General features: G+C 32.1%; 3 protein-coding genes across 3 annotated transcripts; 2 read left to right on the top strand and 1 right to left on the bottom strand.

Annotated features, from left to right (window-relative positions):
• Positions 1 to 2,847: 2,847 nt before the first annotated feature.
• LOC108340915 (GDSL esterase/lipase At5g45920) lies at positions 2,848 to 5,883 on the bottom strand. Its single transcript, XM_017578481.2, has 5 exons — positions 5,608 to 5,883; positions 5,253 to 5,489; positions 3,612 to 3,679; positions 3,348 to 3,503; positions 2,848 to 3,242 (listed from the first exon to the last, which is right to left on the bottom strand). The coding sequence occupies exons 1-5, from the start codon at positions 5,707 to 5,709 to the stop codon at positions 3,083 to 3,085; spliced, it is 723 nt and encodes a 240-aa protein (XP_017433970.1). The 5' UTR covers positions 5,710 to 5,883; the 3' UTR covers positions 2,848 to 3,082.
• Positions 5,884 to 8,313: 2,430 nt separating this feature from the next.
• Positions 8,314 to 11,638, top strand: LOC108341883 (THO complex subunit 7A). Its single transcript, XM_017579545.2, has 3 exons — positions 8,314 to 8,404; positions 8,563 to 9,164; positions 11,319 to 11,638. Exons 2-3 carry the CDS (start codon positions 8,571 to 8,573, stop codon positions 11,448 to 11,450), a joined length of 726 nt encoding a protein of 241 aa, XP_017435034.1. The 5' UTR covers positions 8,314 to 8,404; positions 8,563 to 8,570; the 3' UTR covers positions 11,451 to 11,638.
• Positions 11,639 to 12,986: 1,348 nt separating this feature from the next.
• LOC108342327 (pentatricopeptide repeat-containing protein At1g28690, mitochondrial) lies at positions 12,987 to 14,913 on the top strand. Its single transcript, XM_017580084.2, has one exon. It carries the CDS (start codon positions 13,181 to 13,183, stop codon positions 14,756 to 14,758), a length of 1,578 nt encoding a protein of 525 aa, XP_017435573.1. The 5' UTR covers positions 12,987 to 13,180; the 3' UTR covers positions 14,759 to 14,913.
• The last annotated feature ends 1,903 nt before the right edge of the window (positions 14,914 to 16,816 follow it).

Below are 16,816 nucleotides of genomic sequence, written 5' to 3'. Positions count from 1 at the left end.
ATTAAATATTGAATAAAGTTACGATGGAACACCAACACCACTCACTGCATGGGATTAAATTTAGTAAACTAAAACTATACAATCATAATATATAAGATTAGAAGAAGAAAAAAAAGCCAAAATATCATACGCATTTTGCACCCAAAGATGGCTAAAAGAAGTTATGATGTATATTTATATAAGATGACGAGAGAAAGAAAATGGCAAATGAATCGAAATAGCGCCTAGTCAGACTTTTCAAATGACAAAGCGTTTTTTGTCCTAAAGGAAAAATTTAGAAAGTTAATTGTAATGGTGTGTAGCGTGGTGATGAAGGATGATGATATACATTAGCACAAGAACGATGATTGCATGATGCATGAGCGTATATGATATTTACAAAGATGACTTTATATGCTTTAACATGACCTATGCTAATTAATTTGCCATCTTTTTGACGAAGCATGAATTTAATTATATATGTCATGATTATCTAGTACAACTATCTATCAATATCTAATCCAATCAGAATGGGTTCAACAACCCACTTTACCCCTTTCAACCAAAGGTACAACCCCACGAATGTGTAAGAAATCAATTCAAAATTTTAATATTTGAAGTTTCCACTTACGCTTTTATCCATTTTTTTATTTTAAGTATATTAAGATAATATTGTTAGAGTTAATTACTGTATTTGAAATATTAGTTGCTTTAAACTTTATAATTTTTATTATAATTTTGTTTTTTAAAGAGGTATAAGGAAATTGAAAGAAAAAAATTGTAATTAAATTGATAGTAACATCGATTCTTAATTAAACGAAGTATTGAGACTTAGGAGTTTTTGTTCTGAGATAAGCGTGAATGTTTTTTTAACCCTAAATTGAAACTTATTTCATAACACTCAATGGTTTCATATTGTTTAGTAATTAACATAGATATTAATATAAATATATATTTCTCTTTTAACTTGTGAGATATTTCTTTAAAATAAATCTATAACAAACTTCATATTTCAAATAAAATAATACCTCAACATTCTAACGAAGTTATCTAAATGTATATATTTTAAATTTTAAATAACTAATATATTAAGTTATTAATTCTATTTTAATTTTGTGCTCATAAATCCATTTTTCATCATATTCATAAGCTCAAGTCCAAAGGTCTGAGTCTGATCATAAAATAAAAGGAGATAAGGTTATCAAAGGGTCGAATAATAAATGTTTAGGTGTTATGTCATTAAAGAAAATAACTAAAATAAATGTTTTAAAGAGAATATATATATATATATATATATATATATATATATATATATATATATATATATATATATATTTTTTTTTTTTTCTATCAGCTAACCTTTTTCTCATTTTCTATCTTTTCTAATAATAGATAGATAGATAAACAATGTAAGTAAAAGAGAAAAATGATACAAGCAATATTCCAATTTAGATGTCTCTATACTTATTGGTTAGAATAAATTTAAATATGAAAAATATTTTCAAAAATAAAGTTAAAAATTATTTTTAGTCAAATTTATATATTTAAGTATAGTATTTAACGATTGTATAAGTTAAAATATTTAAATACTAAGTAACTTATTTTATTTAAATGTATATACTTTAAATTTTAAATAACTAATATATTATGTTATTAATTCTATTTTACCTTTGCAGTGATAAGCTAGTTGTTTATCATACTCATATCCGAATGGGTTATTATGTCCGAGTCTGATCATAAAATAAAAGATAACAAGGTAGTCAAAGGGCGGGATAATAACGTTTAGGTGTTATTCTATTAAAAGAATTAATTGAATGTAAAGGTTTTAAAAAAGATGAAATTTGTTAGGAAAATGGTCAAATAATAAATGTTAGGTGTTATCCTATTAAAAGAATTAATTGAATGTAAATGTTTTAAAAAGGATAAAATTTGTTAAGAAAAGGTAGGAAATGAAACGTTACGTTGATAATAAAATATATATATATATATATATATATATATATATATATATATATATATATATATATATATATATATATAGACAAGATAAGTAAAAGAGAAAAAGTATATTAGGAATACTTCATTTTAGATGTTTCCGTAGTTCTTGGCTTGAACAAATTTAAATATGAAAAATATTTTAAAATATAAAAAATAAAAAATTATTTTTAGTCAAATTTATACTTTTAAGTCTAGTATTTAATTATTGTATAATTTAAAAGATTTTACAATTAAATAAGTAACTTATATTTCTAAAAATGAAAATATATTTGTGAAATTTTTAAAATATATAAATAAAGTATGAAAACGAATTTTGATATGGATTTTAGCTGGATAATTATATATCCATCCCATTATTTCTCAGTTTAAAAGTTTGAATAATACTCATATAGTTACTTTACTAATTAGGATAAGTATTTATTGAAAATTTTATGTAGGCTAATAATAAACCAAATTAAAAATATATAAATAATACAAATCTCAACGTAAAATCAAATTTAAAATTTACTTTTTAATCATATTAACCATTAAAATTAAGGTATGTTTAGATTAATGAGAAAAATGTTTAAAGAGACTAACTAGTGAAATTATCCACGACCTTGCTATTGTTTCATGAGCAAAATTAAATTACTTTATAAAAATTTTAATAATTTAAATTCTTATTAACAAAAAAGCTTATTTTAAAACATGTTTTTTAAAGTCAAAAAGTCATACTTTAGTTCAATTTTATTTACAAAACAAACTCTTAACAGTTTTATTTTAGTCAAATAGCACAAATTCCTGATGAGACTCATTTGACCTTAATGAACTAGTGTCTCCATGGTCATTTTCAAATGGTTCTATTTCATGTGAATTCTGAGGCCTAGAAAGTATCCAGCATTATAAAAACACTTCATATATATTCGGTCATTCACATACAAGCCAAGAAAATGAAAAACCCCTACATAAAAAAGAAAAAAAGACATCTGACACGGCAACAGTAGACATTATCCAACAGAGAATAGCTACAACAAAAGGACGATCAAAATAGTATGGGTGATACTGTATTAACACATCTTTCCATGACAACAAAAGCACCATAACCCTTCTGTAATACATCATTCTGTTACTCCAGAAATGCCTTCAGGGGGTCATTAGGGTCAATATCAGCAATAAGTGGGAGATCAACTGGTATAGATTCCTGACTCAACCCTTCGTCTCTTAGCTTTTTTATTACTTCCTCAAAAACAACATCATTGCCACTTTCAGTGAGATGCAAACCATCACTGCATTTCAATCACCAAAACCAAATCAAACATATAATCACACATCACTCTTCGCTTCATAATTGTACAAAACTAAAATGAAAAAACGTACGACTTTTCTCAGACCTTAGATAATCTTTTTTCCGGTGTTGCATTTTGTTCCAGAGATCAACCACAGGTATTCCACATTCTCCAGCCACCGCAATGCATGCTCTAGCATACTCACCAGCTGCTTCATTTGTCCTTTCAGAAAGACCCTGTGGATTTTCTACATACGGATGTCTACAATACATATATACAAATTACCTTAATTATTCGTGTTTAACCTCCAGTGTATACTGTATTTCTAACTAATCCATATAAACGAAGAACAAAGGTATAAAACATTACCTACAACGTAATTCCTCATCGATTGGAGGAGGAGTTATGAGGAGCACCAAAGTTGTGGGCCATCGCTTCTGCATTTTAAAGGAAAACTTGGCAATATTTTATTTTGATATTTACTTGTTGATACGGGTATGTATTGATGGAACAGGCACATGTATTCATGTTACCAACATTGAATTGAAATTTATAACCTTGTCCTCGTCTACCTGGTCAAGAAAAAGCTATATATGGTATTGAAAAAAAATAAAATAGGAAGGCTTATTTTCACACGTAATTTGGATTAAAATGCCTCTTATAGTTCAATGTGAAAGCAAGGACAGATACATCGTTAGTTTATTGCTTTACACATCTACACATCATATCACTTTAGAGGAATTAAATTCTTATTACTTGTACTCCATTGCTAGCATCTACTTTTCTCTACAACATCCTTTCATACTTTTGCAGATGAATATAGTCCATACGTTCATTCTACACATGTATCTTTCCATTAAACTAAAAATACTCATATCATACAACAAGTGTAAGCATTCATTAGACTTGCGCAAGACTCAATAACCTTCCTCTTGAATGTGGGAGGACAAATAATCACATAGATTTAACTCTTTATAGTTTTAAACAATTTTCACAAAAACATATAATCTAATTTTATTAACTATTTTTTTTATAAATTAAAAAAACCAGTTGCGTTGGGTGAAGATTAATGGAGACTATAGACATACATGATGTGTTTTTTCAATAAAGATGTCATCTTTCTTTGACCCAATTCATCTATTTTAAAATAATAGTCACGATTCCACATCCAAACCCAAAATCGAAAGCAAATTGTTAATTAAAAGACTTAAGTGTGAAGCGTTGGTACTAACTAACTTTTGGTAGGAGATGATATCTTAGTCCTTAAGGAGATGCATCAAATTCTTGCAGTCCTAAATGCGGGTCTTCCACGTAATCCTATCTAACATTCATACCTAACAGCTCATAGTCGACCAAGCAGAATAATATAATTGCATGGGAGCCAAAGAAAAGACACGAGAAAGAAGACACGGAAGGGTTCAGGTCGTGAAAACAATGGTAGGCTCCTTTCAACTAACCCTTCCCAGTTTCCCCAAAAGAAAACCAATAAAAAAGTGGACCTTTACACAAAGGTCTCGTGCAAACTCCATTCCCATGGGAGAAGAAAAAATGCATAAAAAGCAAAGGGGGGTCCCTTTTGACAGGCTAACATGGTCAAGTGGCAAACAAAACCAAACACACTTCCCATTCCCACGGCGATGCACGTGTGAGAGCTGAAACCACCTCTCATTTCTCAATTCTCATTCAATTCTGAAACCCCACAACACAACCTCCCAAATATGCATATATATGTATATAATATATAAATTTGACCACCCAAGACAAACAAAATCATCATAACATTCTACCCCACCAAACCTCAAATAATTAACCCTTCTGCGGCATGCAACATACACAACGCTTATCAACCCGCAAGAGTCAAAAGGCTAAACTAAAATAAATAAATAATAAAAAAAAACTTTTCACATCTGTTAAAAACAGTGTCACTGCGCCAGTGATCATTTTCTGGGTTTCAACAGCCTACAACTTTTCCCTAATCATTTAATCTAAAACACTAGGACTGTAATTTACCTTGAAGAAGGAAACAATGGAGTGAAGGTTCCGCTTGTATTCATGGAGAGGCACGTGCTGAAAAGCAGAACATCTATCAGGAAGGCAAGCGTCGTTGGCCCCAAAGAAAACCGTCACAGCAATCGGCGCTGTCACTGTTCCACCGTCACCGACCTGTGACGCCGGGAAAACCCTCTCCAACACCTTCAACGCCCACCGCGTGTTGTAGCCGCTGTAACCTCTCAGAACAACATCAGCCTGAACAACAACCAACCCCATTTGCAAGAAAGTAAAAACTTTACCTTGAAATGTTCAAACCAACAAAAAAAGAAAATGAAAGAACAGGGTTGGTTGGTTAAGGGTGTAGAAGGGATACCGTGCGAGCGAAATGGTGGGCGAGAGAAGCACCCCATCCACCTGGTGAGAAAGAGTCTTCGGTGATCGAATCACCAAAGAGGTAAATCTTTGGCCTTGTCATGTTTTTTGGTGAGAGGGACAGAGGTGTATGGTGGGTGCAGGCGAAGAAGAAGTGAGTAGTGAGTGGAGGACGCAGATTGGATTACGTTTGGGGTGCTACGATGTTGATGCATTTGCGATTAAATAAAGCTGACAATGGTTTTTTTTAGGTTTTGGTGGAAAAAGGCTGCAAATATTTAAATGCACCCAATTCATTGCATTGCACTAAAAAGGCATGTGGTGACAGAGACACTGCCAGGGGCGGCGAGCGACAGGGACAGATGGGGCTCCAGCACTTCACATTTTCTTTTTTAACTCCACGTATAACAAAAAGTATGACTGATTGGTTTGGGTCCGATTCGGATATAACATCAACAATCTAACATAATTCAAATATAACACTTAAATTTAATCGGACTATTTTACTTATTGGGTCATTTGGACAGACATAGTTTCAAATACTGTTATTCGAATTTAAACCAATAACACTGAGATAGGAAAAAAACATTCAAAGTCACCTATGGAAACCCAGTCCGCTTGCAATTACTGCTACTTTGTCGTAAGTCTAAACTAAAACAGAGAAAATTTCCCAAAAACAGAACAAAGCGTGAAACTCCCAGCTCAAAAAACAACAAAACAAAATCCAGAAAACATCTGTCAACCCCGTATTTTTTTCTTTAAAAACTACTAAAGAAACAGCAAAATCACAGTACAAGAACCAATGATAAACAGTAAATAAAGTTCAAGCAATTTTGTGAACAAAGAAGAAGGAAACAGAGGTATGGGTTGGTCTTTTCAGTACCAAATCCCGAGCTTCCTTCAAAGCAGCATGCAAGACTTCTTCTTTTTCAATCATCTCAGCCAAAACTTGATCCTCAACACTTAAGATGAGAGCTTTTGATGGATATCACACACCCAAAAAAACCACACAAAGAAGACAACAATAAAAAGCGTAACAGTGTAACAACCTCCGAAGAAAAAATTCCCTTTCAACAACCAAAATCTCGCATTTGGCAGAGGGAAGCGACATTTGAAGAAATAAGGGTTTGCTGTGTGTGTAGACAACTGTAACAACTACACGGGTTTCTGTAAAAAAAATTAAACTCTTAAGGTTTCATCATATGTAAAAATATAACTTATGTTTTCATATTTAAAAATTATAACATTAAAAAAATTTATATATATATAAATTATAACTTATGTTTTCATATTTATAACAGTAAAACCTACAAACATTAATATATATATATATATATATACCGCATCAGGTCGGATTTAAACGAAATTTTAATTTAAAATTTGGAATCGATCATTACTATCCGTTTTATCCACATTAATTTTTCATATTTATCCAAATTTAAAAATACTCGACTATTCAGTTAATTTTTTTTTTCTTTTAGACATTTCGATTTCAATAGGGTGGTTTTTTTCTCAACCCTAAGAAAAAGACAATGAAAGGTAAAGAGTAATTATAATTTTCTTTTAGTTATAAGATAAATAATACACTATTCTATATTTTAAGATGGTTGGGAATGAGAATATCGTTCAAGGTACATTATCAGTGTTTGATTGAAAGGGTTTTGATGATTCGAAGATAAAGATGGTAGTTGTTTTTGGATATGAAGATGTAGCGAATATGGTTATGATTGAGATTGAAGATCCTATAAACAAAGATACGGAAGAAGCTAAGAAACACTTCAAAAATCTTCAAAAGCTAGACAATAAGACCATATTCCTTATCTACCAATGTGTTGGATCGAAAGTCTTCAACAAGATTTCCAAGATAGCAACAACGAACGGATGCTCTGGGAGATTTTGTTAGACATATGGAGACAAAGATAAGAACAAGGTCTTATAAACCTTGAGAATAAAGTTTAAGTTTCTTATCATGGATGAGAATGAAACCATTGTTGACTAATTTGATAAGGTTCAAGAACACGTTAATGCAACGAGGGCCTGCAGAGATACAATTACTAACTACCAAATTGTTGATAAAATACTGAGAACTTTGCCACAGAGGTTTGATCACGTTGTAGTGGCATTTGAAGAAACAAAAGACTTGGAGGAAATGGAGGTAAAGGATTTGCAATACTTTCTTGAAGGGCGTGAATTTAAAATTAATGAAAGGAGGCATAAACTCAAAAACATGTTTTCCAATCCAGTGTTGTCCAAAGTGGAAAAGGCAACAAATCAAAAGGGAAGAAACCTTTTAATAAGAAAAGCAAGAGGAGAAAAAAAGTGATACTCACAAAAGTAAGAAAGATCACAAGAAGCAACAGAATACCTCCAAAGATGATAAAGAATGGAAGTTTGACAATAGAAAGGTGATTTGCAACTGTCAGAAGTATGACCACTATGCATGTGAATGTTGGGATGGTGTAGCAAGATGCAGGAAATGGACATGCCAAAAGACAAGGGGACTGCTAGAGGAAAATGAAAGGCAGAGATATCAAGAGTTTTGACTTTGACTAAGGGGTAAAGTTGGTAATTTTTAACTTAGGAGTGTGTCAAGTAAAACGGGGGTGCGGAAAGAAAAGCTCAAAAGCTAGAGAAGTCCAGCCCAATCAACAAGCTGGGCTAAGTAAACAATTGGGCCGCTAACAAATTTACCAAATGGCCCGTTCTTTCCTCCTTCTCCGCACAAGCAGCAGAAAACTGCTCTTACTATTCTCCGCGGCGAAGGCGAAGGCATCAGAACACCACCGCGCACCCAAAAGGTTTATTCTAACCTTAGTACTCCTTTTGCTCCTTTCCTCATTTGTGCATAAACAGAACAAAACCTCATCAGCCAACATTCATTTCACGCTCAATTATTTAATTTAAATTTCTCTAAATTCAGCTCAATTCTAGCAAATAATCGTTATATTGATTTCAGGGATCGCTATGCTGGGAAAGACGAGGAAGGTTTCGACGCGTGGCGAGGCCGTGGCAGCGAACTACGCGTTTGGCCCTGCAGAAGATGACGTAATCATCAAACACCGGCTTCTAACGCGCACGACGACCACCAGGGGCGACCCTCCCTTGAAGAAGCTTCAAAAGAAGTTCACCTCGTTTGTCTCCGAGGTTGATAAAGACGACGACAACTACAACGACTGCGAAAAACTCGCCAGAGCCTTCTTGCAGGAGCTGACGACCTTCGAGATTCCGCTTCTGAAGAGCAAGGCGATTGTGGAGGCCAACGTTAGGGAGAAGGAGAATTTCAACGAGTTGAAGGAAGAGATGAATCGCCAGATCCTGCAGGCGCAGGCCGACATTGAGGATCTGAAAAAGCAGCTGGAGGAGAGCAAGGTCGAGAGGCGGCACAAAGAGGAGTGCGAGGCTATTAGGAAGTTGATTGCGTTGCAGCCACCCAGGTCGGAGACAATGAAGGTTATTTCGGAGTTGGAGAAGGAAATTGCGGCGCTGGATACGGAGAACACGGCTGGTTCCAGGTTGTTGGAGCTCAGGAAGAAGCAATTTGCATTGTTGTTACATGTGGTATGTGTAATTTTGAACTCTGCTTAAAGCTTATGCTGTTATCATATAATGTCATTGTTGGGGAATTTTGCTTCGGTGAATTATTGGGCCTGTGTAGATAGATACTTGATCCTGATATATTAGGGCTAGAGAATGCAACCAATGTGCTTATAATGAGAAGCCGTAGTGGTGCTCTAAGTATGGAATAAAACTTGATGGATGGCATGCCGTTTTGAAAATTGAACACCCTCTAGATTTGTGTGATATTTAGAATTTGATTCAAATGATATCAATATTTAGATTCAACCACTGACATATATGAAAAACTGCAGTCACATTGAAATGTATCTTTTTGCCATGCAATTTAATTGTCATCACGTACTCACAAGGTGCGAGTGGTATCTAAGAAATTGCATGCTGTTTTTGGTGGTGAAAAGAGGCCGTGTACGGTGTAACGCTTGTAATTTGGGTCTAGTTATTTTTAGAGATAGAGTTCGTCTTGCAAGTGAGGAGAAAAGTGAAGAAATATAAAAGTGAAGAGAAAAGAAGTAGCAAAAAAGATGCAAAAACAGATATAGAGAACATTGAATAAACTGAAAAATAAACAAAGCTTTTGGGGTAAGAAGTTGATATTTGCCTTGAGCTCACCTTTAAGACATTTATACAAAAGGAGGTCTGAAATGGGAATGGCTTGCCACTAGTGACTAGGTTTAGAGTGGATGGTTGGGGGAAGACGGATGAACTAGTAAATGGACTGCTGGCAAAATGAGAGCGAAGAAGGAACAATGTTGGAAGACTTGTCAAAGGGAGGGTGTGAGGAGGGGATTGGGTAGGAGGGGGGAGTTGGCTATGGAGGTGAGGGTAGTTAGACAAGACTTCCCTTGTATCTGGTGAAGCCTTTGGGCCTCTGTTTGGGTTATGTTTTCTTACAGTTTTCTGCATTTGAATTTCAATAACCAGAGGACCACCTCTGCATTTCAAGCAGCTTGTCCCCGAATTATTATTGCTTGATTTCAGTCTGTAACAGAAGTAGAAGTAGAAGTTGTGAGATGTTAACCCGATGACCAAAACATGGAACTTATTTGTGCGCTTTTTTAGAACTTAGAAAAGTAAAGAGAAACAAGAGAATCAAGGTTTGAAATACACTTGAAAGGGTAACTTGAGCTAACAAAGCTGTATTTTATGGTTATTTCATTGGGGGCATGCAACATTTACATTGGTGATTATGATGAAAATTGATAATCGTATAAGTACATTAGTGGCTCTGGACTGGAAAAAGTTGCAATTTTAAAATTTATCGTGTAAAATTGCTTTGAAACTCATAAAGTTGTTGTGTTGTAAAATGTGATAATGAAATCATTCTGCAGTATTTTTTCCTTGAAGTTTTTTACCAGGGACTTCAGAATTAACATATTTCAATTTCCCTGATTGCCCTTGCTATTAAATTGTGACCATGTGATTTTCTCCAAAAGGGACTCATGTGATGCATTTTGAAAAAGAGTTCCAATCTCGCACTCCCATCCTGATTCTTTTATGTTATTGTGTGTTTGATAGGATGGGGAAAGAAAATTAAAGGGTTAAAAGTTTTTATAGGTTAAAAATAGAATATTATATATATAATAATTATTCTACATTTTAATTCCCTAAAGTTAGATGATGATATTTGTAGGGTAGTTGTTGATATCTTTTAGGCTGTGTATACTCCTCCGTACGTATTATAAAAGGAATGAAAAATATCAATGTTCATCTTTTATCTTTTCTATAGTTTTAATGACAGTGTTTTAGCTATTTTAAAATAGTGTAGCCATTAGCTTCGTAACAGTGTTGTGTCATGACAAGTGCTAATCTTTGTTAGCAGTGCAAACTAAAACACTTGTATTGAAAGAGTCTGTAGAGTTTCTGCGAAGCTCTTTGGTTCAAGGATATCTTCATATATTATTGTGTATTTTCTATTTGCCTATAATTTCCCATGTCAAATAACTTTGTTCTTCAGTCTATTCTGTCTCTCATAGCCTATATATATATATCTTATGAATTATAGCCATCACTGGGACAGGTGAAATATCTTGTTTAATATTGTAATTGTTAACTGCAGATTAAGACAAAGCTATGGTTAGTGATATTGTATGTGACTGTTGATGATAATATTTATCCTGCTTTCTATCCTTCTTGCAGGTGGATGAGTTGCAAAACACAATTGAGGAAGAGCAGAAGAGCCTAGTTGAGGAGATGAGAATGGCAACCGAGGAGCTTAAGAATGGGCTGGAGGACACAAGTGGGGCGGAAGCAATGGCAATTGACCAGTAACTAAATCGAACTTCAATCTTCCTGTTGTAACATTTCTTACATTTCAGCCTTGATTTTTGTACCCACAGTCATTAGGAACCATATGTAAATGAAAATGAAACATCAATATTATTTTGCTTATGCTTAGACCTTAGTAAATGCATTTTTTATATTAGAAAGAAAAAGTAATACTCAGTGCATTTTGTTTGGATTTTTCTATCAAAATTTGTGTAGCCATTCCTTCGCTGTAGTTGGGATTTTTTCCATTCCTTCGGCAAAAGAAAGTAATGCATAATTTTGTATGGCGTACCACTCTCAAAACCATACAGACTGGGGTTTGACAATTATTAAAAAAAAAGGAAATAATTATGGTAGATACTGCTGATGAAGTATTGAAAATTTGTATTTGTATGTTATAAGATAAATGTTAGAAATATAATATTGAAAATTTGTATTTGTATGTAATAAACTTTTTATTACACACTTAGAAATATAATATTTAAAATTTATTTTGAGAAAATAAAGACAAAATAACAAACAAATAGAAGATATTGTTTTTCATTTTCTTTTCAATTTGTATTTTCAAATGTTTTGCACCTTACATCACCTTCCTCCCCGACCCCAAAATATCAAACTAACCTCGTTTGATTGTATTCTGAAAGATAAAAATCAGTCTTTAGAATTAGAAATAAAACTAAGTGTTTGGTATCAAATCTTATAAATAATTTTCTATTTAAAACATAGCAGGTCCAAGGGATGTTTATTAAACGTAGAGGAAGGGTAAACATGCAAATAAGTACTTTAAGCGAATAAGTACTTTAATTTATTCATTAAACTAGTTATTAAGCAAATAAGTACTTTAATTTGTTCATTAAACTAGTTATTTAAAAATGTAAAATGTGTTTACTCATGAAAATATTTTTGTGAAAAAATTATTTGTCATGTAACGAATAATATATTGTCTCAACTACTATTAATCAGTTAATGAAAATTTAAATAACTTTTATGAGATTCTAACTTCAAATTATATAATTAATATTTATAATACAAACAATAATATTTTAAAAATTAATATAATACCACTTTAAAATTTTTAAACAATCAATTTGGTAATTATTGTCTGATAAATGTGATAATACATTAAGTTTTACATGATAAAATTAATAAAAAAAAGTATAAGTTTTTTCTTGAATTTATTTTTATTCGAACTAATATACTTCTAATAATGAGGAGAATTTATATGTACTTTTTTATATTATATTAACTAACACTCAAATTTTCGTCTAATTCTAAAATTGAGATTTTTTTTTAATTTCTAAAATACATATTTATGTACTTTATATTTTTAATAAAGTGACTTTTTATAACTTTTAAATAGTCATACATCCTTATTTTAAATAAAGGGTATTATTTTATATTAAATGAGTTATATTTAATTTAAATTTTAATTCAAATTACTTTTCTTTATTCTCATAACCATTTTTTCTTTTGTAAACATTATACTTAGTGCATAAAAAAATATTTTTTAAGTAAAATGTTCTTCCGTTTTCATCCTTCATCCTCTGTATCTTTAATCTCTCCTTTCTTTCATTAAAATTCCCCTCTCCCCCTCTGTTTTCCTACTTTTACAAAGAAAACTTCGCTTAACAAGGATTTCGTGAACCTGTGAATACTAGAAATAGTTTACTATGTTCCATTGTATTTTCAACGCAGAGTTTGCTTAACTTGGCTCTGGCAATGTCAATGAAAGGATGAACAATGGAATATTCAGACCCTTCTGCTCGTCACGTGCCTTCTGCACTTCGCTCATCTCACCCCATCGACCATTTCCTCAAAACCATGACTTTGCTTCTCCCTCTACTTTATTATCCACTGCTCTGCATCATTACATTAATTCCGACACTCCTACCCACGGCCAAAAGATCCATTCTCGCATTCTAAAATCTGGGTTTGTTCCAAACACCAATATTTCCATCAAGCTACTTATTTTATACCTGAAATGCAACTGTTTGAGATATGCACGACAGGTGTTTGATGATTTGCGGGACCGAAGTTTATCTGCTTATAATTATATGATTAGTGGCTATATCAAACAATGTAAGGTTGAAGAGTCTCTTGGTTTGGTGCGTAGGCTTTTAGTGTCTGGTGAGAAGCCTGATGGGTTTACTTTTTCTATGATTTTAAAGGCGTCTACTTCTGGGTGTAATGTTGCCTTGCTTGGTGATCTAGGTAGAATAGTGCATACCCAGATCCTCAAATCTGATGTTGAGAGAGATGAAGTTCTTTGTACTGCACTGATCGACTCTTATGTGAAGAATGGGAGGATTGCTTACGCTAGGACTGTATTTGATGTGATGTCAGAGAAGAACGTGGTATGCTCTACATCCCTCATCTCTGGTTACATGAATCAAGGGTCTTTTGAAGATGCTGAACGTATATTTAAGAAAACTTTGGACAGGGATGTGGTAGTATTTAATGCGATGATAGAAGGCTACAGCAAGACATCCGAATATGCGAGGAGATCTCTTGAAGTTTACATTGATATGCAACGGTTGAACTTTAGGCCAAATGTTTCTACATTTGCTAGTGTAATTGGTGCCTGTTCCATGCTTGCAGCATTCGAAATTGGGCAACAAGTACAAAGTCAGCTCATAAAGACTCCATTTTATGCTGACATTAAACTGGGAAGTGCCCTTATAGACATGTATTCAAAGTGTGGAAGAGTCTCAGATGCTCTAAGAGTTTTTTACCACATGCGTGTGAAGAACGTGTTTTCGTGGACATCTATGATTGATGGATACGGGAAGAATGGATTCCCTGATGAAGCACTTGAGCTATTTGGAAAGATGCAAAAAGAATATGGCATTGTACCCAATTATGTGACATGCCTTAGTGCTCTCTCAGCTTGTGCACATGCGGGACTCGTGGATAAGGGCTGGGAGATCTTTCACAGGATGGAGAATGAATACCTGGTAAAGCCAGGGATGGAGCATCATGCGTGCATGGTTGATTTGTTAGGACGAGCAGGAAGGCTGAATCAGGCTTGGGAATTTGTCATGAGGATGCCCGAGAGACCGAATTCGGATGTGTGGGCTGCTCTACTTAGTTCTTGCAGACTCCATGGTAATATAGAGATGGCAAAATTAGCTGCAAATGAACTTTTTAAGCTGAATGCTACTGGAAGACCAGGGGCATATGTTGCACTATCTAATACTTTGGCAGATGCTGGCAAATGGGAAAGTGTAACTGAGCTTAGAGAAATAATGAAGGAGAGAGGTATATCCAAGGACACTGGCCGAAGTTGGGTAGGAGCTGATAATGTCTTTTAGTTCATATAAAAGGAGCAAAGATGCACTACGGCATTTTTCTGTTAAACGAGGGCTTTTGCACGAAATTAGGCAAATTTCTATGGAATATTACAAAAATAGGCAAATTTCTCTGGAATATTATAAAAATAGGCAAATTTTGGATCAAAGAGAAGTCGTGAGGGGTCCAAACGACTTTTAATGAAGAAGTCGTGCCCCGCTGCACGACTTCACACTGTTCATTTGACCAGTGTTGAAGTCGTGCACCTCAAAAACGACTTCATGCTGTTGTAATCGATTACCAAACACTGTAATCGATTACCACATCTTTTTTTCGTTAAAAATAATAAAAGTATTGAAGTTATACCGGGGGTGACGACTTTAATATGAGAAATCGTGCACCCCCACACACTTTTACCTTTTTTTTAATTTTTAATTTCTTTATTAATTAAAATGATTTATAATTAATAAATAATATTTTTAAATATATTTAAAATAATATAAATTATACCTAATTAATATTTAAAAATTATATTTCATTATAATTTAATTTTATGAATTTTAATTATTATATTATACCTTTTTTTTTAATTATAATTAATTAATAAAAAAAAATTATTATAAACTATTTAAAATAATAAAAAAATTTAAAAGTTGAAAACGTTTGGGGGTTGACGACTTCTTTACTTAAAGTCGTGCACCCGTTCACACTTTTATTTCTTTAGTTTTTTATTATTTAAAAAGATTTATAAGTTTTATATAATATGTTTAAATGTATATAAAACATTTTAAATTATACATAATCAATGATTAAAGTTTTTTAATATTATTAAATAAATATATTTTATGGTTTTAATTATTTTTGTAATTAAATTAATTTTTTATAAAAGATATTTCAATTAAATAATTTCTAACCATAATTATTGTGATTACATAAATAAAAATGTATAAACTTATTATATTTCATTATAAATTATTTTTTATTATAATTAATTGGATTAATTATAATAAATTAATTATAATAATTATTTTATAATAAATACTTTTTTAAGTAAATTTATTATATTAAAAAAAAATTATAATGAAATATAATTTTTTTAAATTTTTAATTACATAATTACAACAGTTATAAATTATTTAATTAAAATCATTTTATAAAAAAATTAATTTAATTACAAAAATAATTAAAATTATAAAATTTATTTATTTAATAATATAAAAAAATTTAATTATTAATTAGATATAATTTTATTTATATTAAATACATTTAAATATATTATTTACAAATTATAAATGATTTTAATTAATAAAAAACATAAAAATATAAAAAATAAGAATGGGAGGGGGATGCACGACTTCAATAAGAGAAGTCGTTAACCCCCACACAACTTTAATTTTTTTTTTAATTGTTTATAAAAAAAATGACTTTGTAATCGATTATAAGTTTCTGGTAATCGATTACCATGTTCTAAAGTCGTTTTTGGATACACGACTTCAATACTGGCCAAATAAACAGTGTGAAATCGTGCAAGAGGAGCACGACTCTTCATTAGAAGTCATATGAACCCCAACGACTTGCCTATTTTCGTAATTAAATTTTTTTTTTGCCTATTCTCGTAATCTCTCCCTCATTTTTGCCTATTATGGTACAAAAGCCGTTAAACGAGATCATCCCTCTTGATTGCTTCTCCTATACTCATGTCTTCTTGTGCTTCTGACAATAATACAAAGCATTTAAAGAAAAAATAAAACAATGTGTTTGATGAAGTGGATTGGCCATGGTGGCTTTTGAGAAGTTGCAGAAAATATGGTTCTAGGGAAGGTAAATTCCAATTGACCAAAAAGAAGAAAAACACAACGCAGTTGCTGACTATTTTTAGCAAGGTTGAAGTCATACCCGACTGCTTAGAAGAGATAACGTGATTTTTTTGGCTTGGATGTAGCTGTACATTAATAAATTCTTAACTTAAACAAAATAATTCGATTCACAAATAGAATACATTACGATTATCTTTTTAGTTCAAATCTCACGTTCGTTTCCAAGACCTATATACGAAGAAAATAAACAAAAATAAAAATAAC

The sequence above is a fragment of the Vigna angularis genome, chromosome 6 (assembly GCF_016808095.1).
Source record: "Vigna angularis cultivar LongXiaoDou No.4 chromosome 6, ASM1680809v1, whole genome shotgun sequence".
Classification (NCBI taxonomy): domain Eukaryota; kingdom Viridiplantae; phylum Streptophyta; class Magnoliopsida; order Fabales; family Fabaceae; genus Vigna; species Vigna angularis.
The sequence above is the reverse complement of the archived record's forward strand: the minus strand, read 5'-3'. Positions and strand labels throughout refer to the sequence as shown.

Coding starts and splice junctions, on each gene's coding strand:
- LOC108340915 (XM_017578481.2), bottom strand. CDS start 5,709: ATGACAAGGCCAAAGATTTACCTCTTTGGTGATTCGATCACCGAAGAC. Junction 3,504..3,611: donor GATGAGGAATTACGTTGTAG/GTAATGTTTTAT, acceptor TATGTATTGTAG/ACATCCGTATGTAGAAAATC. Junction 3,243..3,347: donor CGGAAAAAAGATTATCTAAG/GTCTGAGAAAAG, acceptor ATTGAAATGCAG/TGATGGTTTGCATCTCACTG.
- LOC108341883 (XM_017579545.2), top strand. CDS start 8,571: ATGCTGGGAAAGACGAGGAAGGTTTCGACGCGTGGCGAGGCCGTGGCA. Junction 9,165..11,318: donor TTGCATTGTTGTTACATGTG/GTATGTGTAATT, acceptor TCCTTCTTGCAG/GTGGATGAGTTGCAAAACAC.
- LOC108342327 (XM_017580084.2), top strand. CDS start 13,181: ATGAACAATGGAATATTCAGACCCTTCTGCTCGTCACGTGCCTTCTGC.